At 28.6% G+C, this 27,589-nt stretch overlaps 1 protein-coding gene across 1 annotated transcript in view; it reads left to right on the forward strand.

Annotated features, from left to right (window-relative positions):
* LOC101240322 (tetratricopeptide repeat protein 39B) overlaps positions 1–27,589 on the forward strand; it is a 64,222-nt gene that overhangs the window by 16,508 nt on the left and 20,125 nt on the right. Inside the window, exons 3-10 of the mRNA XM_065801227.1 lie at positions 1,670–1,725; positions 1,912–1,988; positions 5,946–6,013; positions 6,118–6,182; positions 8,570–8,675; positions 8,900–8,965; positions 22,126–22,234; positions 23,537–23,604. Of these exons, the coding sequence (XP_065657299.1) occupies positions 1,670–1,725; positions 1,912–1,988; positions 5,946–6,013; positions 6,118–6,182; positions 8,570–8,675; positions 8,900–8,965; positions 22,126–22,234; positions 23,537–23,604 (615 nt within the window). The remainder of the gene's footprint in view (positions 1–1,669; positions 1,726–1,911; positions 1,989–5,945; positions 6,014–6,117; positions 6,183–8,569; positions 8,676–8,899; positions 8,966–22,125; positions 22,235–23,536; positions 23,605–27,589) is intronic.

Genomic DNA, 27,589 nt, shown 5'->3' on the forward strand with positions numbered 1-27,589 from the left:
AAGAAATCTGAATGTGAAAAGATGTGTATTCAAAAGCATACAACAGAAAGATTTTTTCTATACAAAAAATAAAAAATAAATGTTCACAAAGCATGAGTATTTAAAAGAAAAACAATAAAAAATCAGATAACATTGGGGTTCGAATCATGGACATTCTGTGTATGAAGTAAATGCCTTATCTAAATAAGCTTAATGTGCGTGTACTAGTGAGCAAATAAATTTAATTACATACATAAACAAACCAACATATAATTATATATAAAATTATATGCATGCATTAGATAGATGTTTTCGTATAGGAACAATATATACTTGTTACATTAAAAATATACAAGCATATTTAACAAACAGATAGCAATTTATATTTTCGTTTTCCTCTTTGAAAAAAAACAAATAATATAGGAGAGTCATTCTTTTTAGTGTCTCCTTAAAACTGTTTTTTTTTTGCTTTGCCTTATCCAATTTTGATGTTGAAAATAACAACTACCCTAAAGAAACAGAAATAAAAACAGTACACAAATTATTGAAAGGGATTCCCAAGTCCCAAGACAAGTTATGTTTATTTTGTAAATAAATATTAGAAAATAAGTTTTGAGTTTATTAAAATAACCAAAACAATTTGCTTATTGAGGTATTAACAAAAAACATTTGTTGTTTTGCCATTATACTTGCGGTTGAGAGGTTAATATCAACTCCATAAATCTGCATAGTTTTTTCCGTTGTAAAAATATCTTTAAATAATAGAGTAATTTTTTCAATTGAACTCATTTTTCAGTATATTTATATACAGAAAAATGAGTTCACATATTGCGGTAGTTTGAAAAAGTTAATGCCCTCAAAAAAGAAAATAAAGAAAAATTAAATAGAATTATTAAGAAAATTTTTTTTTCTTTTTATTTCAAACACAGATATGCAATGCAGAGTAATTTTTTTTCTTAAAATCCTTGGTGTGAAATAGTGTCATATCACTATAACATTAATGACAATAAGTCCACAAAGTTGTTTATAAAAGAAAACCATTTTATTTAAGATAAAAAATACATAAGTCATTTTCGAAATAAACCAATAATTGCATAAAAAAAAAAAGTCAATTTAAATGCAAGTACTTTTAGTTAGACTAACTGATTGGTTTCTTAAATAAAAAATCAGTTTCTTATAAAAATGCCATTATGAAAAAATAAATTGAAAATATTCTGTCATAAATTTTTTTCTCAATCAACGTTATATCTTAATAATATTTGTGCGTTGAAAAAAACCAAAATTTTATTAAAATTGTAAAAATAGTAATTATCTTATATAAATGTTATTATTTTAACATTTTTTAACATTTTTATAAAAGTTAAGTCTTTTACAGTTATTTTAATTAAATAAATTTTTCCAATAAGTTTTCATATAATAAAAAATTACTATTTTTAAAACTTTTATAAAATTTTGCTTCTTTTGAGTACCAGGTTGACATACTTTTGAAGAAATTTTTTTTGGATATTAATAAGAACCTGTTAAATATTCAAGAGTCAAGAGGTTGGAACCATTAAAAATATTTTTTATTTAAAAATTTTTTAAATCGAGTATTATTTTATTATATAGAACAAACCTAGGGGTGTAACAGAAGAAATTTTTGAAAAAGCAATTTTCACCCCGCCCACTTATACTTTTTATTTTTTTTTAGAAATATATTCAACTGGCCCACGAAAAAGTTAAAGAAACTTTGAAAATATGTGATAAGTATAAATGCTTCAAATTATATTGATAATGATGATGATGATGATGATGATGATGATGATGATGATGATGATGATGATGATGATGATGATGATGATGATGATGATGATGATGATGATGATGATGATGATGATGATGATGATGATGATGATGATGATGATGATTTTCTAATAAAATTTTTTTTTTTAGACAAAGAAAAAAACGATCTTGGAATGAGTCCATTTATAGCTGGATTGGAAAGCCTTACTTTGACGACTTTTCAATTAGTACGTAGTTTTTAAATTTTTGAAGTTTTTAATAAGATTTAATAATAAAGTTACTTTATAGAAATAAGTTCAGTTTTAAACATAAATAATAATAAAGTAATCAACTATAATATAAATACTGAATAAGATTTAAATGTTTTTATATTACAAAAACTGTTATTTAAAATTATTTTCATTTTTTTTTTGTTAATTTATTGAAAAGAAAATGTTTCTTATTAAAGGTCTAATATAACTTTATTTTAAAGTTTATAAGATTTTTATTTTTTTAATAAATTCATAATAAGGCTGCAAGCAACTGTGACATAAGCTGGGAATTAACAGAAAAGAATTTATAGAATTTACAGAGTTGATAGAAAAGAAAACGGTTGACAGAAGACTGTCAAGAAGACAGAAAACTGTAAATTGTATAATACAGGAAAGTTTAAAATTCTAAAGAATAATGAAAAAAAACTAAATGAATGCATGTTTTTAGAGCATGAAGAACTTTACTGAATGACAACTCTCACAAATTGACTAGGGTATATAGTTGTGTTATCAGCAAACAGACCCATAGAGGTAAGATTATCAGGGAATTGATTAGTATAAATTAGAAATTATTCATGACCACAGATGGGATCTTCTATCTCAGAAGTTTTTAGAAATAAAGAAAAGTATTGCTGATCAAAAATATTTTAATACTGCAGTTAGAAAGAAATGATTCAATAATTTTTAAAACTTTATCAGATACACCAAAAAGAACTTAGGTTGAAGACCAACATGCCAGAATTGATTTAAAGCCTTTGATGCCAAGAGCATTAACTCATGTCCATTAAATGCAGAGCTTATATATTATTATAACTTATATATTATTATAGCGGTTATTAAATCAGCAACAAATAGATCCAAGGTGACATATCAAAAGTTTTTTAATTAAAAACTTAAAGAGTTGCTAGTAAAAATAAGAAGACTGATTGTGCAATAAATTTTTAAACTGCGGTTTCCATTTTTAAAACTCTCAAAAGTTTTTAAAAATGGAAACCACAGTTGCTATTTTCCAGCAGGCAGGAAAACAAATTTATCAAATTGTTTAAAGAGTATTGAAAAATGTTAAAAAGCTTTCATAAGATGTTACAGAAATGCGTTTTTGTAAAACTAATTCACTCCCAACAACCACTTTTAAGTTGGAAAATAGTTTTAATAGTAATAGTGTTAGAAAGTAATTTTAATAGTAATAGTGTTATAAAGGAAACTGTTGACAGAAGTCTTGAAAAGTTGAAGGTTGTGTGAGTTATTAAAACAGGAAGATGGCATTGAAGTTCAGTGAAAAAAACTAGACAAATAAATTTTTAGAGCATGCAGGGACATATAAAATAAAAGAATATGGTGAGTCAAATGATAGCTCCTTTGAGCAGCAACCATTATAGTATTTATTGAAAAGAGAAATAGATGCAACTTTATTCTGATGGGATATAGGCTCAAGCTTTGCAGATAAAGCAGGTTCAACTACTTTAATAATGCATTTTTGGACCTATTAGAGAAAAAGCATCATTAGAAGAACCAGTCCAATAAGATAACAGTATTCCATACAGGGAGGAATAAGAGGAGTAATTTAGAGGTAGAGAATAGAATCATGAGTAGTATAATGGCAAGCATGATAAAAAAAAGCAACTTAGCAGATACTAACTTTGCAATGGAGAAGAATGGAGAATGTAAGAGTTTTAATGAGAAATAATTTTGGCAATGAAGCCAATATATCATAATTTGTATGCCTAACAATAAATGAACCTGTTTCTCTGGGATAATGGAAAGAGTGGAGTCATTATATTCAAGAGATGAATTAAAAGAAAAATTATTTGCTTGATTTTGGCAATTGAGATCAAGTTTTAACTACCAACAAACAACACGATCAACACAGCACATCTCTAATATATACATTTTATATATATTATGTGCATACATATGAATATATATACATATATATATATATATATATATATATATATATATATATATATATATATATATATATATATATATATATATATATATATATATATATATATATATATATATATATATATATATATATGTACATATACACTGTGTGACAAAAATCGTACACTTTAAAAAAATTACTAACTCTTAATTTAGAATAAAAGAAATGCAAGGAACAAGTTAAAAACTGAATAAAAACTATTTGATTTATAATTATTTAAACAAAAATTGAAAAAACAGAATAAGAAAAAAATTTTATTTTAATATCTTGATGAAAAAGCAAGAAAAGTAACAAAAAGAAGGTGACAAAAGTTATCGTACGCTTTCAAAATAGTACACTTTGATAAATATTATGGGAACTAAACTTATATTTTAGTATCGTGTATTTTGTCCTTTAGCTTTTACAACAGCAGCAAGGTGTCTTGGCATCGATTCAACGAGTTTTTTTGTAATAGACGGATCGATTGATTCCCACGTCTTTACAATTTGGACTTTTAATTGTTCAATGGTATTTACACCTGTTCTATCTATTCGTCTATCGATTTCATCCCATAAATGTTCTATTACATTCAAATCAGGGCTTTGAGGTGGATGATTTTGTATGTCCCAACCTTTTTTTTCCGTAAATTCCATCACATCTTTGGCCTTATGTTTGGGATCGTTATCTTGAAGAAAAACGAAGTCATCACCAATACCAAGATTACGTGCTGATTGTTCAACATTTTCTTTAATAATACGTTTATAGTAATGTTTATCCATATTTCCTTCAATAAATACTAACTTTCCAACACCTGCTGCCGACATACATCCCCAAACCATTACTGATCCATTTCTGTGTTTAAATGTTCGGACTGTAGTTCCATTTTCTAAGCAATTTTTTGATGAACGCCATACACGAATTCTACCATCAGATCTTTTTACATTAAATTTAGACTCATCTGTCCATAAGACTTTATTCCAGAATGAGTCTGGCATATCAATGTACGTTTTAGCATAGTTTAATCGAAGCTTACAATTTTTATCACTAATACAAGGAACCTTTCTTGGAACGCGACTCACTATTCCTTGTCTTTTAAGACTTCGAATGACTGTTTTTGGACTAATTTTAACCCCCAAATCGTTTTTTCTTGATTGTGGAAGCTAAGCTTTGTTCAGCATGCTTATTCAGTTTTTTTGGACAACCACTTCGGGGCAAATCAGCTAATTTTCCTGTTTTTTTGAACTTGTTAATAATTGAAGAAACTGTGGATTTTTTAGAATCAACAATTTTTGCAATACATAACGATTTTCCTTCATTCCAATGCTTAATTATTAGCTTACGAATTTCTACAGTGGTCTTAACCCGTTTCGAGCTCATTTTACTTTTTTTTAACCAAAAAATTCATTTAAAACAATTGAAAATAATCTTAAAGTGTTTATAGTTTACTTTATTTTCAAAAATGTATGAAAAATGGTGGACATAACGGTTTGGAGTTAAATAAATATTAGTGTACGCCAAGTGTACGATAACTTTTGTCATCATCTTTAATGTACTTTTTTCAAATTTTGAGCCTAATTTTAATGTTATTTCAATATAAATTCCAAAAAATTCATAAATTAACAAAATAAACACTATTAAAAAAAAAATTATAAATAATTTTCATTAAATATAGCAGAAAAATTGTGTCTATATTGAATATTATTTTTTTTTCTTAGCGTACGATAACTTTTGTCACACAGTGTATATATATATATATATATATATATATATATATATACACTGTATATATATATACACATATATGTATATACACACATATATATATATACACTATATATATATATATATATATATATATATATATATACACATATATACACATATATTCTACATATATATGTACACACCTCTCAAGTATGAAAAAAGTACCACTACTCTCCTATCACAATAATGAGCATTTGTAGAATTCCCATTGTTTATTGTATAAAACTTTGCTAATTTAGTTGAACTTCATGCTGAATTATGTTATGCCGAATGTCTCCTTGAAGAAGCACTTCTTACTTTTTTACAGGTTCTGTTTTTAAAAAAAGTAGTTTTAAATTTTCTGCATTAACTTTAACGTGCAAATAGATTTTTAAAAAGTTGTTTAACATAACTTTATTAACTTTTGGGCAGGATGAAAATTTGATTAGTTTTGTGAAAGGTGGGCTTAAGATACGTAATGCATACCAACTATACAGGTTAGTTATTATTTGTTTAACAATCTTTTAAAGGTTTATTTTTTATTTATTATTTATATTTTATTAAGAATTTTTTTTTACTTTAATTATGGTATTTTTTACCTTTACTTTAGGGTTTTATTTAAATTTTATTAAAAGTTTTGTATTAAAGTTTTGTATATTTTTGTTAAATCTAATTGAAAATTATTAGATTATGCTTTTCATCCATTGTTTTTAAGCCATTGACTTCTTAAATGCTTCTTTAGCAAGAATATTGTTATGGTACATGCATTTTAAGGCTCACTAACATACTTTAGAGGTTTTGAAGCCTTAAACTCAACAAAAAATGGAATAGAAAATAAGGAAATTTGAAAACCTTGAGTGTTATAGAGATATTGTGAATGCTATAGAGATATCATAAGTGTAATGGAAGCATACTAAATAAAAATTGCGCATAAGGTTTGATGTTTCAAAAATGAAAAGGAATCTGTAAATGTTGAATATTTCAGGATAATTCCAAGGAGCTTTTGATTTTATATAAGGATGCCTAATACTTCAATCAGTTTAACTGAGCTGTTTATTTTCAAAATCAAAAAATTTTATAATTCTTTTAAAATTTTAAATTTTGTTTTAGATTAAATTGAGTTTATTACATCCTGAATTTTGGCTGAATATATATATAACTAAAGAAAAAACTAAAAAAATCAAAACAAAGTAACATAAAAATATATATTAAAAATGTAAAAGTTTTAAACTATAAAAAGTTAATTGGAAATAATTTTTTATTTATTGTTTTAACATAAAAGATTATCTTCAAATTTAGTTGACATTTTAAGGAAGACTCAATTTATAGTTTTCCATTAGCATTGGGGTCTTAGTTTATGATTTAAAATGTTAAACATTTTACAAAGATTAAACTATTAAAATCATCAAAAGTACAGGCTGTAAGATTTTTGTCATTAATATACAATATATAATATTAGTAGTTTGGTATTAATAGATTGCATTTGTAAGATGAATAAAGGATGTTAAACTAGGATCAATCTTGTTCAAAGGCTAGTATTCAATGAAAGTATTTTATTTACCCTAATCACCTCAACTACTTGTTCGAGGGCTAGTATTCAAGGAAAGTGTTCTATTTATCCTAATCTCCTCTACTGCTGTTAGAATACATTAACATGATTAATCTATTTGATTTGTTTCCGTTTAAATACCTGTGTTAACTTTGCTTTGATATTTTTTAGGGTTCCTATTATTATTATTGTGTTTTCAATTTTTAAAACAGGGAGGTTGATATAAAAATAACAGTAAAACATTTTATGAGAATTCTAAATCTGAAAATAATGTCTTACTTGGGTGGTCCGTGTTGCTTTATAAGAAAATGGCATATGACTAATTAAATAAAATTTGAAAAAATTTTTTTTTTAAATAATTCAAAAAAAATTAATTTTCACTCAACAAATTATTATGTTTAATTTTAAGAATTTTAAAAGTTAAATAAACAGTAAAAAAAGAAAAAAAGACTAAAAATATAAATAACTAGGAGAAAGTGGTAATTAATTTTTAAAATTTTAATATTTACTGAGTTTTAAATAAAGTCTATTTTAGTTTAAAAAGTTAAAGTTAGCTTTTAGGGTGATTAAAATCATAACGTTAGCACTTAGGGTGATTAAAATCATAAAGTTAGCTTTTAGAGTGATTAAAGACTTTAAAAAAGTTAAGCATTATTGCCAAATAATCATTGTTTTTTTATAGTAAATAATCATTGTGTGATATCTCTTTTAGATAAATCTTAGAAACTGTTATTTGTTATAAATAGATTTTAAAAAATTAATAATAAAGTATATGAGTTGTTTGTTTATAATAAGTTATTTGATTTACTTGAAGTTTTAGATTGATCAATATTATGTTATAAATATTCTTGAAGAGTCTAAAATAATAAAATAAATTAAAAAAAAAATAATAATAAAATAATTTCTAATTTCTCTAAAGCTCATAAGCTTTTTAGAATCTTTTCAAAATCCCCAAAAATCTTTCACAAAAATTAACTTCTTTTTATAAAATTTAATAAAAACAGAAAAAAACAAAACCCTATGGTTACATTTCCTGTCAAAAACAACCTTACAAAAACTCACTTTCTGTGGTCATATTTGCTATAATTTTTAAATCAAATGTGAAAAATCAACACAAAAACTATTGAATTTATCAAAACTTTTAATATAGTTAAGCCAAAAAAATAATTTTTCGAATTAGTCATTTTCCATTAAAAACAAAGCAAACAATACTCATATGTATTTTTGTCCAGTTACCTTATTTCACATTGTACACGTTTTCAATTTTCTCAAGATTCTTAAAACTAAATGTTGAAAGATTTTTAGATCTTTATATTTCTAATAATTTTTTTACAGATGTTGTCTGATTGCATTGGAGCAAAACCCATTTTCATTAAAAGGATCTACAACAAGAGCAGATTTTGAAAGTGGCGTAGAAATGGGAATGGGCACATTTAATTTGGTAATGTGTTGATGGCTAATTTTTAGTCTGCTTGTGTCATAAAACTACTTGAATAGTGTATATAATTGAATAGTGTATATAATAACAGGTTTAAAAAATCAACCATTAAGTGTCTTAATGGTTGATTTTTTAAACCTGATCACTATTGATTTTAAGTTAGTGCATTTGCAAAACTGTAAACAGTATTTAATTAAAATATTATATAATAATAGTATTATTTTTAGCTTCTGTCTTTACTACCTCCTCGTGTCTTAAAATTGCTTGAATGGGTTGGTTTTTCAGGAGATAAGGTGAAAAGATTTTCTATTATAAATTTAAGTTTTTTCAACTGTTTTTTAATATTATTACACTCTTAAAAAAGTTCCAGTAAATTATACGAACTTTCAGGCGTTTTGCCTAAACTAGTTTGCTTCAAAAAGTGCCAGACGAATATTCAGGCAAGTCACCTGAACTGTTCGTTAAAATAACCTGAACAACCACGATAGGTAACCTGAACTATAGTTCAGGAAAAAGTTCTGGTAAATTATACGAATTTCAGGCGTTTTGCCTGAACTAGTTTTCTTCAAAAAGTGCCAGATGAACATTCCGGCAATTCACCTGAACCTGAACTGAAACCTAAACAACCGCTATAGGTAACCTGAAATAAATCTTCACAAAAACCTGAACTGGCGCAGTAGAAAATATGAATCCGAACTAGTTTTTTAAAAAAAGTTAAATATGTTAGAAAATTGCTTCTAATATAGACTTATATAGAAAAATATGATCTAAAGGTGGAAGAGTATTCAAATAAATTTTGAGATAATCAAAATAAGTTTTTTTTCCCAAGTTCTTTGCAGTAACGAAAATATCATTTTTTTAAAAATGCTCAAGTATATTTAAATAAACATTTTTATAATAATTTCAATAGAATTACAAATATCATTACAATTAGAATTTACTTGTCAGATATATTTATGAAAAACAAATGAAAAGTTACGCTATTAAAACTTTTATAAAAACTCCATTTTTTTAAGCTAAGTTTTGATTTTTTAAACATAATGATTTAATCATGACAAAAAATAAGCTGCAACATAGGAGTTTGTTTATATAAAAATGCTTTCAGTCTACAAGTAAATATTTTGAGTAAGATAAAATAAATATTTCCAAACAATTACTAGATAACTGTTATACTAGGTAACTTTTATTATATTGTGTATACCAATATGACTAAACTAGCCATATTGGTACACTTAGCCACATATATGTACACATCACAAACTCAATATAAATTACAAAATAAAAAATTTAGTGGTATCCATTAAAATAAAAACTTTGTTTGTTAATTTTTCATTAACAAACAATGACAGATCACTGCCACCTCTTGGCAATGGCAAATCGTCATTAATACCCATAACTACACGTTGTAAAAAATGTAAAACATGTCTGCACTCGGGCGCATATTCAATATTGATAACGAAGTATAGTTTCAGTAAATGGTCTGCTGCACTCAACATGCCATTTCTAATCGGAATAACATTGTCTTCTATAAAAATAAACTAGGACTGAATCAAGTTGCCTCGAGCCCCTAGTGTAATAACAAATATTTGCATGAAAGAAGTATGTCTATTTGCATCAATTATAGTCTCCATAGCTGTAGTGTCTTTTGTAAAAACAAAAATAATTAAGATACAATACAGAAGCGAAATTATTATTGATCTAGTTTATAGCACATACTATTTAGCTAGAAATATCAAACTTAAAAACAAAAGACTTAGCTAGAAATATTAAATTTAAAAACAAAAGACAGGAAAGATTTGAATAAAGTGAGCTGCAACTTTAGCTGCAGGCAGCCGATCCTTATTTTTAGGAGACACTTGAAGAATGTACAGAAGCAAGTGAAATGCAAATTCCATATTTCGATCTTTGATTTTTAAAAACATTTAAAAATTCAAACAGTACATATTTCAGAAAAAAGAAAATAGTTTTAAATAGTTAGTAAAAGTTATAAAATATAAAAACAGTAATTAAAGAAGATGATGTGACATACCATTTGAAGATATTAGTTGGCTGTCAAGCTCTAAAAGTAGTTGCTTTGCCATTGGATTCGCTTTTCTACGAGCCCAAGTAATAACACGAGGAGCCATATCCTCCCATTGCATAAGCAAATCTTGAGCATTTTCAAATATTGCTGTAAACTCTCTCTGAAACTAATATAATGATAATTAAGAGTCCTTAAATGTTTCTCAAACAAAAAATCAATTTTACTCTAGTAATACTCCAATAGCAGTAATCCAAGATATTAGGATATACATTACAAATGTAACTAACAAAACTTCTCACATCAAATCCTAAATCTTTAAATGGGGGAAATTTCCGAATAAACTCATGAAAAGGTAGTTTTGATGACATCATCCAGTTTCTTCGTGATAATCTAGTTTTTTTAAGAATTAATTGTTTGTGATTATACTGAATGTCATCAAATGACAACTCACTATATATATATATATATATATATATATATATATATATATATATATATATATATATATATATATATATATATATATATATATATATATATATATATATATATATATATATATATAAATATATATATATATATATATATATATATATATATATATATATATATATATAAATATATATATATATATATATATATATATATATATATATGTATATATATATGTATGTATATATATATATATATATATATATATATATATATATATATATATATATATATATATATATATATATATATATATATATACAGTATCAAACAAAACGAGTGCAACCAATTAATGCTAATTTAGTTTCTTTATATAAAAGTGCTGCATTTTTTCAATTTAGAGAAATAACTATGTAACTGTTTAAAGACAAAGTTCTTCAAGTTTTATTCATCACAAAGTTCATTATTTGTACACGAAAATTAATAAATTAATCAAAAGTATTAAAAATAGTTGATTTCCTTCTGGACAAAAAAAGTGCAACTCGACAAAATGTTGACCAAGCTGTATTTCGCTATCAATATTTCGTGGCGAATCCTTTGTTGTCGATCACAGCCTTGCATCTTCGAGGCATAGATTCGATCAGGTGATCAATGAAACTTTGTGGAATCGCTGCCCAGGCCTTTTAAATTTGTTCAAATAGTTGATCCTTATTACGAACACCTTCACGATTAATTCTGCGGATGAAGATCTTCCACAGGTTCTTGATAGGGTTAAGATCTGGAGATTGAGGCGGCCAATCCATCACTAATAGGTGGTTGTCTTGAAACCACTGCGCAGTGTGTTTCGAATCGTTGTCTTGCTGAAAAACCCATTTTATTGGCATATTCCATTCAGCATGAGGTAACATAACATCTTTCAGGATATTTTTATACATGAAACGGTCCATTATTCCATCGTTTCGATGTATTGGACCTAGACCGTTAGCAGAAAAACACCCCCAGACCATTACATTGCCTCCACCATGCTTCACGGTCTTATGGCAGTAACGTAAATCAAGGTGTTTTCCGGCCGGTCGACGTACATGGCAAATGTCATCGCTCCCAATGATGTTGAACTTCGATTCATCACTGAACAGGACAGTTCTCCATTTCTGCACATTCCAGTCAATATGAGATGTAGCAAACAGGAGTCTTTTCTTCTGGTTTTTTAGTGAAATCAGCGGTTTCTTTGCAGGGCGTTGGGAAAACAATCCGGCTTCAACAGCACGTCGTCTGATTGTACGGTCCGATACAGGCAGCTCTAATTGCTTTTGCATCTCGACTGATGATATCCAGGGATCCTTCTTGACGGATCTGACGATCATAGAATCCTCTCTAGAAGTGGTGGAGAACGCAGTCTTCCACCTTTGTTATCTGCTGCCAACTTGCCCGTGGAACGATATTTGGAACATAGTCTTGATACGGTCCATTTTTTCACGCAATATTTATCACAAATACTTTTTTGTGACATTCCACTTACGTAATTGCCAATAATTTTCTTTCTTAGTTCCAATCCAAGACTGTCGGGAGCCATTTTTGCACTTGAAGTCATAAAAATAATAAAAATTAATATTCACGCTTCTCAAGGCTTACCGTGTTACATTTACCTTGTGATGATACAATAATGCTCTGTGGAACACAACGTCTTGGTTGGATATGGACTGTATTGATGTAATGAAACACTTGTTGTATTTCACTTCTTGTATTGATGTTCTTCGATAAAACACTTTGATAAAACTCACTTCGATAAACTGTCTTGATAATACTGACTTATTGACTTCCATATACTGACTGAATTACATGTCGATTTACATCTTATATTGTAAAATGAACCAGTGTGAACCTGTTCTGGAAGATTCTAGATGCTTCTTTTTGATGCTTCTGGAAGCTTCTGGATGCGTCTGGATGCTTCTGAATGTTTCTGGATATTTCTGGATGCTACTGGATGCTTCCAGATGCTTCTTCTGGAAACTTCTGGAAGCTTCTGCATGCTTCTGGAAACTTCTGGATACTTCCTTTAATTATTGAAAAACTTCCGTGACGTTGACACGGACCAGACTTAAGAAGATGAAACAAACCAAAAAAGTTGCACTTGTTTTGTCCGCTGCAAAACGGCACTTGTCAAAAAAATTCTGCCTGCGTGCTGTCACCTGTCAGCTGATTGCTCATGTCATGGCATGCTATGACTCCAGACTCCTGAACTGTTTGCTGTGGTAGTATAGTTCGTTTCGTTTTCAAGACATGTAAAATTAGGAACACTTTTTAGCATTGTTCGATGTTGGTTGCAAATGTTTTGTCCAATACTGTATATATATATATATATATATGTATATATATATATATATATATATATATATATATATATATATATATATATATATATATATATATATATATACATACATACATACATATATACATATACATATATATATATATATATATGTATATACATATATATGTATATATATATATATATATATATATATATATATATATATATATATATATATATATATATATATATATATATATATACAGCCCTCAAAATTAAAATTACATGCCGACCTGACTCCCAAACTAAAAGTCTCCCAGGTCAGCCATTATTTATCGACTTGGTTTCTATCTTTTATGGTGAAACCTTTGTAAAAATATGTTTTTGCCTATTTAAAACAGTTTAAGGTCTGCATTTTATTTCTGACTAATTTTATTTTTCTAATTCTGAGGGTATATATGTATGTATGTAACTAAATCTACAATAGTTTCTTGTATAATTTTTTTTTTTTTTTTTTAAACATCTTCGCTTCCAACAAGGCTGCAAGCAGCCACTAATTAAAGTTGGAAGTTACTGAAAGAGAAAAGATGAAGATTGTAGAGCAAGATAACGATTGCCGACGACTTAAAAGATTGCAAATTATATGAATCAGGAAAGCAAGATGAAGGAAGCGAATTCCAAAGAGCTGATGTTCGAGGAAAAAAACTAGACAAATAAGCGTTTTTGGAGCACTTAGGAACAGTCACAGAAAAAGGATGACACCTAATTGAATGACGCATAACACGAGAATGAATTATAGTAGATGGCACAAGAAATGTTAGCTCTTTAGAGCAGTGCCCGTTATAGTATTTGTAGAAAAGAGAAAGAGAAGCAACATTATGACGATGTGATAATGGTTGGAGGTTGGCTGCAAGAGCAGGTCCAACAATGTTTACAATGCATTTTTGCACCTTGTCTAAAAGAGAATGGGCATCATTAGAAGATCCGCCCCAGATATGGCAACAGTATTCCATACAAGGCCGGATTTGAGATTTATAGAGATAGAGAATAGAATCCGAAGTAAGAAAGTGACGAGCTCGATAAAGAGATGCAACCTTAGCAGATGCTAATTTTGCAACTGATTTGATATATGGTTTCCAAGAAAGATTGGAAGTAAGAGTTAATCCTAAAAGATGAAGAGCAGGTGACTCATCGAGTACATCACCGTTCATAAATATAGGAAGATCTAAATTATTGCGATAACGATTGGCTGAAAAAAATTGAGTTTTATCTGAATTAAAGTTCACCAGCCACTGTGAGCCCCATGCTGTAGCAGAAGTGAGACCTTTTCAAGCTCAAATGTCCCCTCCAAGCAATCAGAGGGTGATGGTTTCTTATCACGACAAGAATAAATGGTAGTATCATCAGCGAACAATGCCACCTTAGATGTGAGAATATCTGGAAGATCATTAATGTAATTTAAAAAGAGTATAGGGCCAAGGATAGAACCTTGAGGAATCCCTGAAGTTACAGAATAAGAAGAAGAGTGTTGTCCATCGAGGACAACTTTTATGCTATGATTGGAAAGGAAGGATTCAATGATCCTAAAGATGTTGCCGGATACACCATAAGAAGAAAGCTTATGGAGAAGACCAGCATGCCAAACTTTATCAAAAGCATTTGAAATATCAAGAGCGATGGCCTTAACCTCTCCACCTTTATCTAATGCACGAAAAAACCTGTCAGTTATTACTGTTAGCAAATCAGCTGTAGAACGAGAAGATCGAAATCCATATTGATGGTCAGAAAGTAAGTTATTAGATTCAAGATGAGAAATTAAGTGTTTGTTAATTAAAGATTCAAAAACCTTGCATATGATAGGAAGAAGACTTATGGGACGGTAGTTAGACGAATCGGATCGCTCTTCAGAATTTTTGAAGATAGGGATAACAGATGCTTTGAGAGTATAGACGACAGCTCCGGAGAACACTTCTGCAAGAAAATAACAGGTATGTTGTCCGGGCCACAAGCTGTAGAAGAGTCTAAGCAGGAAATCACTTTAGATACAGATGCTGGAGTGATATGAATGTCAAGCAATGGATCAACCTGTTTGTTGGCAATATCAGGTAGAACGCAACTAGTGGAATCAAGAGATGATATTGATGAAAAGTTTTTAGCAAACAATTCGGCTTTGTCTTTAGGTGAGGTGACAAAGTCTAAACCATACAAGAGAGGTGGAATTATAGATTTGCCCTTATTATTGATATTATTAAAGATTCTCCAGAAGTCACGAGAGCCTAATTTTTGAGATGAGATACGAGATTTCATGAACTGAGAATAGGGTTTTGGCGTTAGACAAAACCTTTTTTTTTTAATTGTTTCTAGCAGTTATAAACAGACGTCTGTTTTCTGGAGAATTGTTTTGCTGATAAATATGGAAGTAACGGTTTCGATTGGCAATCGCAGCAGCACAGTGTGAAGAAAACCATGGAGGAGAGTGAGGCTTGACCTGGAATCGTCGAGAAGGAATAAAAAATTCCATGCCAGCCTGAATCCACGAAGTTATGTAAGAAGCACATTTGTCGACAGGAAGACGAAAGACTCCCACCCAAGGGCAATCACGAAGAAAATCACGGAAAGAATCCCAGTTAGCTTTACTGTAGTTGTTAGAGGTACGATAATAGGGGGATTCAGGTGATGATGAAGAACAAGATATTAGTTTTAGAGAGATCAAACTGTGATCAGAAGAACCTAAGGGTGAATGTGGAGAATCTGAGCACTGACTAGGATCAGAAACAAGACATAAGTCGAGTAGAGAAGGTAAATGATTCGGGTTGTCTGGAAAGCGAGTTGGAAAGTTGACTATTTGAGTTAGGGATTGAGAAAGGCAAAAGTTGTGGGCTTTAATGCCTGCCGAATCACTGACACTAGAGCCAAGCCATTTAGAGTGGTGAGCATTAAAGTCACCAACAACAACTATATTAGCTGATGGATAAAGAGAGAGGGCCTGGTCAATATGATCAGAAATAACGTCAAAAAGTGTGCAGTCTTGAGATGAAGGAGAGCGATATAGAACAAAGAGAAAGGCAATAGAGTGAAGTGGTGCTAAACGAAAGCACATAAAAGAATTGTCTGTGGATTCAAACCTAGTTTCACGACAAATGGGTGAATTCTTACGAATGTCAATGCCGAGGCCAAGCATGTGACTATTGGAGTCTTTACGAATTAGAGGAAGATAAACATCAACACTAAGATCACAAGATGAGACAGCTGAACTCAAATTAGTCTCACAAAGAGCAAGTAGGTCTGGTGAACTTTGCAAGAGATAAGACTCAACAGAAGAAAAGTTACTTCGAAGACCACGAATATTAGTGAATGATAGGTTTAGAGAACTTGGTGATGATGATGGTTTTTTGTGTTTTATAGTTTTCGGTACTTTATTCATTTTAAATTAGATTGAAGAACTTGACTCAAAGCATAGATAGTACTCAGATCTCTGTTTAATAGCCCAAGCAATTGCCTCATTACTACTAATAAACCCTAAGCCGTAACAAAGGGTTCCAAATGTGGCCTCTGCAGTGCACACCAAAAGTACAAACAGGGACACCATCCATGCGCAACATGGCACTGTTAAATACTTTGATATTTTTCAGCTGTTGATGGAATCAGCCTCTCTGAGAGCTACCACAGAGTTCGGGAAACCTGACTACCAGCCGGCCTCAGAACCATAAAACTGAGTTTTAGGGCTGTACCCTCATTAGGAGATAATAGAATGAGTTGCCTAGTCATAAAAACAGAGACACAAGCAAAACCCATGCATTGAGTCAAGAAGATCCAGCAATGAACATCCTCAACTGGAAACAATGTATTAAAATACATCTGCGCCAGCCTAATAGATGAAGAAGGGTTGCGATGCTGGTTAACAGATAGAATCTGTTTACCCCTTAAGTCTTTGCCTAGGAGGCCTTCTACAAGACAGTAGCTGGGTGCATTTAACATCTGCCCAAGATGAGTAATTTTATCGAGACACTATCTCTAGCCTTTACTCAACCAAGAGCCCCAAGGCAGGGGATGTTTCAAATTGGAGTTGGCATCTCCTAGCCTTCGCCTAAAAAGGCGTATCCTACAAGGCAGCAGGACATGAAGCAGATTGTACTGGGTTACATGTTACCAGTAGCAGGATAACCTGATCTGACTGATAATTGCTTACCCAATTAGTTGCGCATCCCAGTTAATTGCGCGTTTAGGCCCAAAATATTTGTGTTACAATTTTTTACTGAGTTTTTTGTTGAAAGTGTAATTAGATCAGAAAACGTAACTATTATTCTCCTATGTTAAGTTAAAAACTAGTTTTTATCATAAATAATTTGAGATAATGATTCTATCAGAATCTAAATAGATAAATAATACAAATTCGAATAGAAGTAAATGATAAATCTTGTTTTAAACAGATAATAATAAGTTTTAACGATTTATCAGTCAAGTCTCATTGAAAAAACTTTAATAAAAAAACTTCATTTTAAATTTAGCTGTCTATTCACAGTTCTCTTATTCCAACTTTTTTATCCTTCTTATGGCTTATTAAGTCAGTAATTATGAAAATTAAACGAGAAAAGCTGCAGAATGCATATCAGCCTACAATTCATGACTTTTTCCTTCATGCATAATATATTACCTAATAAAGATTTGTTTATATAGTTAATAATTTAGTTTGCTAAATTTTTTCTTATCTTTTTCTTATTTGCGCACTCCTAGTTAATTGCGCACCGCAGTGCCTGTTTCAATTTGCGCAATTAAGCGAGAGACTACTGTATAATAAACAGATTGTTTTTGCCACAAAACTTATCAGAAAATATTAAACTACATATAACAAATATTTATTGCAAGATATTTCATGGGGTAGGTATAAAAAGTTATCTTGACATAGTTGATGATTCAAAATAATGTGCATGAACTGGCAATTTATTTTCAAACAACGCATTGCATTAAGAGATTTGAAATCTATTATGTCACATGTTATTACACATAGTTTTTGGTTATCTAGTGAACAACAGTAAGATAAAGATAGATTGCAATATATGTGGACAACCCACTTTGTTGTGAAAAAATACACAGCTTCACTATGAACAAATCAATCTGAGCAAAACGTGGTTCACCATCACTATTAAAATCATAAAGAATTGTTTCACTTGATCTGTATTTCTGGCCCAATATGGTAACACAATCAACAGCTAAAACTTCACTTTCTTCACTAATAAAGGGAATAATTAGATTTTTGCTCTCTAATTCTGAAACTAAAAACACTTCACCATTTTTTACATCAGTAATGGTTTTTAGGGAACCCTTAGTCATCCAAGCTAAGACATGAGTAATTTGATGTCTTTTGCAATTGAAAAAGAAATGTTCTGAAAATTGCAAACAATATGAGCTAATCTTTTTGAAAAATTATGTTTGCTTCATATCTTATAACAATCATGTGAAGAAAGATCTACTTCATTTTATAATAGTTCCATAATAAATCATTCTGTGATGCTTATAAAGAAGTTTTTTCTCAGGATAACATTCTTTCATTAATAAATGTTCCATTACTAGTTCCTCGATATATGTGATTTGTAAACAATTTAAATTTGGAGATAAAATTACATCACACAATTGTTTTAAGATTTGGTAAAGTTTCTACTTTTGTGTATCTACTTTATCAAAAAAATCAGACAAAATAAGTGGCAAATACATAAACAGTGTAAACATCTGAGCAGAGCATTGACCTAGTAAAGAGTCAGTACTTTTCATGCGTGACTCATTAATAGTCCTAGGTTTTGAGCTGCAGACAATACCATAATCCATAAACTTGATGTGCCTATTCAGTTATATAATGGACATACATTTGACATCATATAACACATCATAAAGAAACAATTTAACTTCACACGAAATAACTCCTCCAAAAATATCATGCATTATGTCTGCAGAATCATTTGAAGCAAGATAATAATAAGGCAATTCAGTTTAACAACTAAACCGTTTAATTCCACAATTCTTATTAGAAATTTCCCCACTTTGCATCTTGAGAGTTGTAAAAAATATCGGTTCTTAGAGCTTGTTTGTCTTCTTTAAAAACATGATGTATGTCAATATTTGATAATATACACATGTCACATGGAAATGAAACAGTACTGAAATTTTCCATATATCCTAGTATAAAGTGCAGACCTAAATTGTCTTCAACAATTTTGGTTAGCAAACATCTAAAGTTAGTTTTTTTGCCTTCCATAAAAATATCAAATCTTTTGTCATGAAGTTTTTGCAATTCATTTACAATCACTTTTATCACTGGCTCTGCTGAATATTTCTTTATGTCTATTGCATGAGTTAATGTTAACATATGAATATTGTTTAAGGATGAGTTTGCTGCATGAGGAAAGTTCTTTATCACAAAATAAAAAGCACTAAGTTTATGAATGCCTGTTTTTGATCCAAGAGAATTTGTGTTCTCTACTTCATCGAAGTATATTTGAATAAACAAAGGGAAATTTTTAGGAAATTTAAATTTAGCATATGCCATTTACTTTTTACCTTTTTTACCACAAAACCAATCTTCAACAAATTCAAAGTTAGATAGATGCTCCACTTTTAACATACTCATGGCTTTTGGCTGTAGCAACACAAGCTTTATTGTGCTTTCAATGGGTATGTAATAAAAAAATCTTTTACTTTGACTTGTATTTGCTTTTTAGCCTTTCTGTCACGTTTAGTATCCCATCGTTCACCCATTAAATGTGGTACTGGTTCAACATAAAGGCCTTTATTTTTCAAATATGATAATATTTGATGTTGTGAATCAATTCCACTAAAAGGTGTTTTCCATCTGTTAAACTCTTCTGTTAAGTTGTCTATTACATGCTTCTCACACCTACATGTTTCCAGTACTGAAACTGTTTTACCTAGTAAATAACTAAGTATGTCTTTAATAGGGTTTTGTGAACAGTTCTTAACAAACTCTGAAGTACTTAAAGGAATAATGCTGTTTGTGATATCCATACTCATCAATAATAAGTGAGGCAACATCTTTAATTTTTTTCTCACATACTTTGTCTATTTTAGTTTTACTTTTACCTTCAGAATTAGGTGTTACTGGATTTTCACAACTTATGTTCGATCAATATTAACTACAATGTTTGATCAATATTAGCTACAAAACCGGTATGATCTTTATTTATATGTTTTCTTAGCATATTATATGTAGTAAACAATTGTATACAACCACCGACATTACACCTAAGTTGACAAGGCTCGAATAAAAGATGAACATTTCTCAAGTCAATTATGTAACAAGCAACAGTTGAAAAATCTTTGGGGCAAAGGTAACAACACATTGACATCCTTAATAAAAAGTAAATAATAATATTAAGTTCACCTTTTGTGCTGCAACAAGAGACTGAAGCTTTATTGCTTGACCCATTTTTATTCCAATGCAATGAAACAAAACAGAGTTCATTTGCAAAAATGCATCTCCGCCAATATCTTCACCTTAAAATATTAAGTTTACGAAAGATAGCATTTTCAAAGTTATTTCAACTAGTTAAATTTATGTAATAAATACTTACTCGACAATTTAGCTGTTGTTTCCACAGAAATTCCTTTTGAAATCAAATGATGAATTAACTCTTGAGTGTTTAAATTTTTTAACATTACCGAGCACATTCTTTTAAAAGCAAAAAATTAATATTAAAAGTTCAGGTTTTTACAGGTTCGTGCATTTTGTCTAAAGTTCAGGATTAATTTATATCAACAGTAACTGTTGATCTAAATTAATCCTGAACTGTTCAGGCAAAAGGTATCATCAACAATCCAACTCTCAGTTGTTTACAGGCGTAAAAAATAGCCTGAACAGTTCATGCAAATTTTACCGGAACTTTTTTAAGAGTGTATTTGAATTATTTTAATAGGATAAAATATACATTCAAAATAAAGCTAAAGTTGATCATGTTGATTTTTTTTTTTTTTTTTAAATGTTCTTTAATTTACATATGGAAGTTATTCATCATTAAATTATGAAGGAATTATGAAAATAGCTAATCAATAATAAAAGACTTGCTGCATTTTATTTTGATTGCTAATTTCACACTTTCAGACATTACTAGGATAATTTTCAGATTTAATCGTTTTTCAACTCAAAAAAATGTCAAAAAAGCTACCTCACTGTCTTTCTTGTTTTTAAATTTTTTCTTGTTTGACATTATAAGCTTTGTTTTGTTTAATAAAATTTTTTTATATTTCACTATAAAAATATTTTACATTTTAATTTTAATAAATTTTATTTTACACATTTAAAAATATAGACATTTTAATTTTTATATGTAAAGGATGTAACAAGTGGTTTATTCTTATGAAAAATCAAATATTCAAAAAATGTCACATATAAAATCTAAAAATAAAATTACCAGGCAGTATTTATAAAGATACATACTGTCTAGCAATTCCAGCGATGTGTTCTTTGTTGTTTGTGTGTTTGAAAATTAAGAAGAGCTAACATAAAGTTCTCTTCATTAAACTTAATTTTGTTGAACAAAAATTTTACCAATTATTACAGCAAAGTAATCATAATGTACTATAAAAAAATAATTAAGTAATATAAAAGAAATAAGAAAATATCTAATACTAATCTACTGAGTTTTACACTTTTTTTTTTTTTAATTTTAATTTAGGAACAGGGTCTTTTTCTTCTTGATAAAGGCTGTAATTCAAAAGGTTTAAGAGATGCAATGTGTGGTATCACCCTTCTTGGCTTTCATCTTGTTGTATCTCCTTTGTTAGGTATCTTTTTTATTTATATAAATCAATGAATTTTAGAATAAGAACATATAGAACATCACCTGTAAAGTTACATGTAGTATATACCGACAATTAGGATTTGATAAGTGACTGGTGGTTCAAGTCAGGGCAGTTTAATTCTAATCTAAATAATTATTTAATTTTTTGGGCAGTATTTATTTAAGTATGATAATGATCAGTTATAACAGGTGAACATGAAACTTCATTGATTACACAATGAAATTCATAGGCTGATGCTTTAGTACATACAAGGTTTGGGTTTGAGCAGGTAATATTTACATATAAAGAACATATATTATTACGAAAAAAAAATTATTTCTTATTTTTTTTCTGGAATAATGTTTCAAAATTTAAAAATGTAATAGTACTATAGAGAATTAATTATACAGTAGCAAATAGTAGATATATATATAGAATAATGGAAAAAAGGTCTTTTATATGTAAATGCTACCAACACCAACTCTAAGTTGATACCTCTATACTCTATACTTTTCTATTCCATTCTAATGTTTTATGTCTTATTTCCTGTAATTAAAAAGCTGAACTTTAACAGTTTATGCAATTAATGCTGTTTATTAGTTCAAATTTTTTTCTTTTCTTTTTCATTTTTTAATCAAAAAGTTTTTAAACAATTATATACAAAGAAAAATATTGAAATAATCATATGTATATACTCCTAGTCAGCGTTTACGGGGACTAGGAGTATATATATATATGATTTTTTTGTTCCCGTTATGTTTTTTTTTTTTTTACTTTTTTTATACTATTTTTATCATAAATATAATTATTTTTTAATTTTATTTTTATTTATATAAATTTATTTTTTTATATATATATAAATAAAAATAAAATAAAAGTTTTTTACATTTATTTTTGTTATTTTTATTTATTTATTATATATTATTAATATATAACTGACTTTTTTTGCTGACCTAAATCCATACCATTTTTTTGCACAAACATAGAAAAAACATAGAATAATAAAAAGAACACATAGCTGCCCTAACCCAAACCCTTAGTCAATGTAGAATATATATATTTATTTTTTTAAAAGCATATAATTATTAACCGTGAGTTTAGACCAACTCAATATTCCTTAAAAAACATGATTACAAAATAGGATTTTGGCTATTAAGTACATAGTCGTAAAACCTATTATTAGCTATAAGGCTAATATGCAGGGATGGATAAGGCAAGACACAATTAGAAGACAAAAAGAGTTAACTTACGAAAATAATTAGTCTTGAAAATTATAAATAAAAATTATAAAAATAAATTTTTCAGGTATTGGTGACAGTGACATTAGCTATAGTTCAAAACACCTTTCAAGATACATGAAAACATACCCAGATGTGAGTAGAATAAATATTCATTTTTAAATGTTAATTTTTATAATTTTTAGTTTTAAAAGATGTGAAACTAGTTTTGAATAATTTAGTGTTGTTTTACTATATAGGACAAATAAAGAAACACTTTTATATTCCTGAATGAAAGTTTTATGAAAAAACCTGGTTGGACCTTTGGTTACTTGTCTGTAAAGTCTGGCAAAGCCAAATTAAAATTAGAGCATGTACTTTTTGGAACACAAGTATTACCAAAAAATTATTTTTTAAGTTCAACTTCTGAAGTTAGTTAAAGTAGTAATGCAGTTTTTTGTCTTTTCTGCAAAAGTTTTTGTAATCTGAGTTAATTTGCGCCTTGTTTTAATAGAAAATGAAAAATATACTGGCAAATAAAATATAATGTGTTTCATGGATGATTGCATAAGTATATCAACTAATAGAAAATTATCTTTGATGCACTATATACATAAAAATTATGTGTAATTTAATGAGGACATGTAGAACTTTTAATTGAAGATGGCAAGTCTGAATGAATGATTGCTGCTGGCTTGAAGATGACTGCTTATGACAACTGTTCATAATATTTTTTAGCATATCAAGTCAATAGATGGATAAATTCATGAAAATCCTGTAAAAAACCTAGAACTACCACTCAAAAACCTGAAAACATAATACTTCATAATAAAACAATAAAAGCAAAAACCTGAAATACTTCATTTAGTTTTGAAAGACATACATAAGTTTGAAAGTTCTTACTCAACTGCCTCCTAGTGTGAATATTGTAGTCAATTCTGTGAATTATTTTGTAATTTTGAAAAACAGGATTTCGTTTTCTTGCAAAAGTGCATACACTACACAGTACAAATTAAATTTACGCCATAAATGCTAGGTGGTTGGATTTTATTGGCCATAACTATATTTGTACATATATATGTTTATATATATATATATATATGTTTATATATATATATATATATATATATATATATATATATATATATATATATATATATATATATATATATTTAATCTCTCATCTTGAATCTAATATATATTATTTTAATCTCTATATATTAATTCAATCACTTAATCTCTCATTTTGAATCTAATAACTTACTTTCTGATTATCAATATGGATTTTGATCTTCTCTTTCTACAGCTGATTTGCTAACAGTAATAACCGATAGGTTTTATCGTGCATTAGATAAAGGTGGAGAGGTTAAGGCCATCGCTCTTGACATTTCAAAAACTTTTGATAAAGTTTGGCATGCTGGTCTTCACAATAATTTAGATCTTCCTATATTTATGAACATTAATGTACTCGATGAGTCATCCAGTCTTCATCTTCTAGGATTAACTTTTACTTCCGATCTTTCTTGGAAACCATATATCTGTTGCAAAATGCTAAGGTCTGCTAAGGTTGCACCTCTTTATCGAGATCAACACTTTCTTATTCCGGATTCTATTCTCTATCTCTATAAATCTTAAATCCAGCCTTGTATGGAATACTGTTGCCATATCTGGGGCGGATCTTCTAATGATGCCCATTCTCTTTTAGACAAGGTGCAAAAATGCATTGTAAACATAGTTGGACCTGCTCTTGCAGCCAACCTCCAACCATTATCATATCATCATAATGTTGCTTCTCTTTCTCTTTTCTACAGATACATAATGAGGACTGCTCTTAAGAGCTAAGGTCACTTTTACCATAAAATTCATTCTCGCGTTACTCATCATTCAATTAAGTCTCATCCTTTTTCTGTGGCTGTTCCTATGTGCTTCAAAAACGCTTATTTGTCTAGTTTTTTTCCTCGAACATCAGCTCTTTGGAATTCGCTTCCTTCATCTTGCTTTCCTGATTCATATAATTTGCAATTTTTTAAGTCGTCTGTCAATCGTTATCTTGCTCTACAATTTTCATCTTTTCTCTTCCAGTATCTTCCAACTCTAATTAGTGGTTGCTTGCAGCCTTGTTATAAGCGAAGATGTTTTAAATATATATATATATATATATATATATATATATATATATATATATATATATATATATATATATATATATAAAACATGTGATTCCAAAAAATCTGGACAATCTAAATTTTAAAATATTTTTAGAAAGATGACTTATTTTTTAAGTTTTGAACGATGTTTCAAAAAGAGCAATGTTCATAGAGTAATATTACAAAAAATTACAAATTTTCCATTCCTTGTCTGCAAACTGTATCAACTCTTGTAAAACTCTATTTACCAAGTTGATGTACGCGCTCAATGTCGACATGTTTGAAGCAGTAGTTGATACAATTCCTCAGTTGGATCAAATTTTTAGCTTCCCAACAATTAGCATATACTGCTCTCTTGATTTCATTCCAAAAATCTTCAATAGGTCGCAATTCTGGTACGTTTGAAATATTTTGACTTCTGGGCACATATTCGACATTTTTGGACTTCAAAAATTCTTGAACTTTTTTTGAGTAGTGAGATGATGCAAGGTCAGGTCGAAAAACTATTTCATCATCTTTATGAACAGTCTCTATAAATGGGAGCAAACATGATCTCAAGCACTTGTCTATGTACACATTTTCATTGACAGCTTGACCGGAAGGTGCAACATAATGCTTTGATAATCCCTTTGGAGAAATTGCAACCCAAACCAATAATTTTTGTTCAAATTTTGATTTTCTTTTTAATTTAACATCATTTGGTGTCGTAGTAACATCTGATGAATAAAATCCACTGTTTCCTGAAATATTACAATTACTTAATCCAAAATATGATTCATCGTCAATGATCACCTGTTTTTTTCGAAAAATTTTAACCAATTTAGAGTACTTTGGACGAACAAGAGATTGTTGTTCAGGAGTTCTTTTTGGAGCCTTAATTTTTTTATGATTATGAATGATTGTCTTCTGCTTTATTGTTTTGCATATGTATGATTGATTGACATTGAATTTTGTAGCAAGAGAACGTTGACTGATTCCATGTTGATGTTCGATTTTTTTTTCCAATTGTTTGATCTTCTTTTTTGTCATCTTAACTGCTTTCCTACCGCTTCCAACTTGTTGTTCGGGTAATATGTTGTTGTCTTTTTGTTTTAGAATATTGTAGAGCGTAGATCTTGGAATACTTTCCATCATAAAATGTTTTACAATTGCGTTTTTGGAAAGTTCTGCGTTAATTTCAATAAACTCGTACACTCGCTTTCTTACGTCATCTTGTTTCGAAGTAACTTTTTTTATCATTTCAAATTTGTTGCTCAGTATAAAATTAATGAGTTTTGTAGAGAATTTAATTCTCTACAAAATGGCGTGGGAGCCAATCAAAATTGATAAATTAACGCAGAGAAAATTGGCGGGAAGTTTGTCCAGATTTTTTGGAATCACATGTTATATATATATATATATATATATATATATATATATATATATATATATATATATATATATATTTTATATATATATATATATATATTATATATATATATATATATATATATATATATATATTTTATATATATATATATGTATATATATATATATATTAAGGTGGTCCTTGAAACAAATTTTTTTTAAATGTCTGCTCAACAACTCAAAATGTGTTTTATGTAATAAAATAATACTAGAATTAAAGAATTTTCAAAAAAAAAAATATTTTTAGGAGTAGATAAGACCCTTAAACATCAGACGGGTCCAATCCCTATAATCATTAAAAAAATAATTTTTCAAAAGTAAATTGTACTGAGTCTCAAAAAAAAAAAAAATTGAATAAAAACTTCAAAAATAATTATCATTTTATAAAAAAATTACTATTTTAGATTTCAATGGCTAGAAAATGACATTTTTAAACTAAAAACTTAAAATATGTATTTTTAGAAAAAAAAAGTTGTAATTTTTTTTTCTTAATTTTTTTTTATAAAGAGATGATTATTTTTGTTTAAGTTTTTATATAATTTTGCTTTTTTTGAGACCCAGCATGATATACTTTTGAAGAACTATTT

The sequence above is a fragment of the Hydra vulgaris genome, chromosome 07, assembly GCF_038396675.1.
Source record: "Hydra vulgaris chromosome 07, alternate assembly HydraT2T_AEP".
Classification (NCBI taxonomy): Eukaryota; Metazoa; Cnidaria; class Hydrozoa; order Anthoathecata; family Hydridae; genus Hydra; species Hydra vulgaris.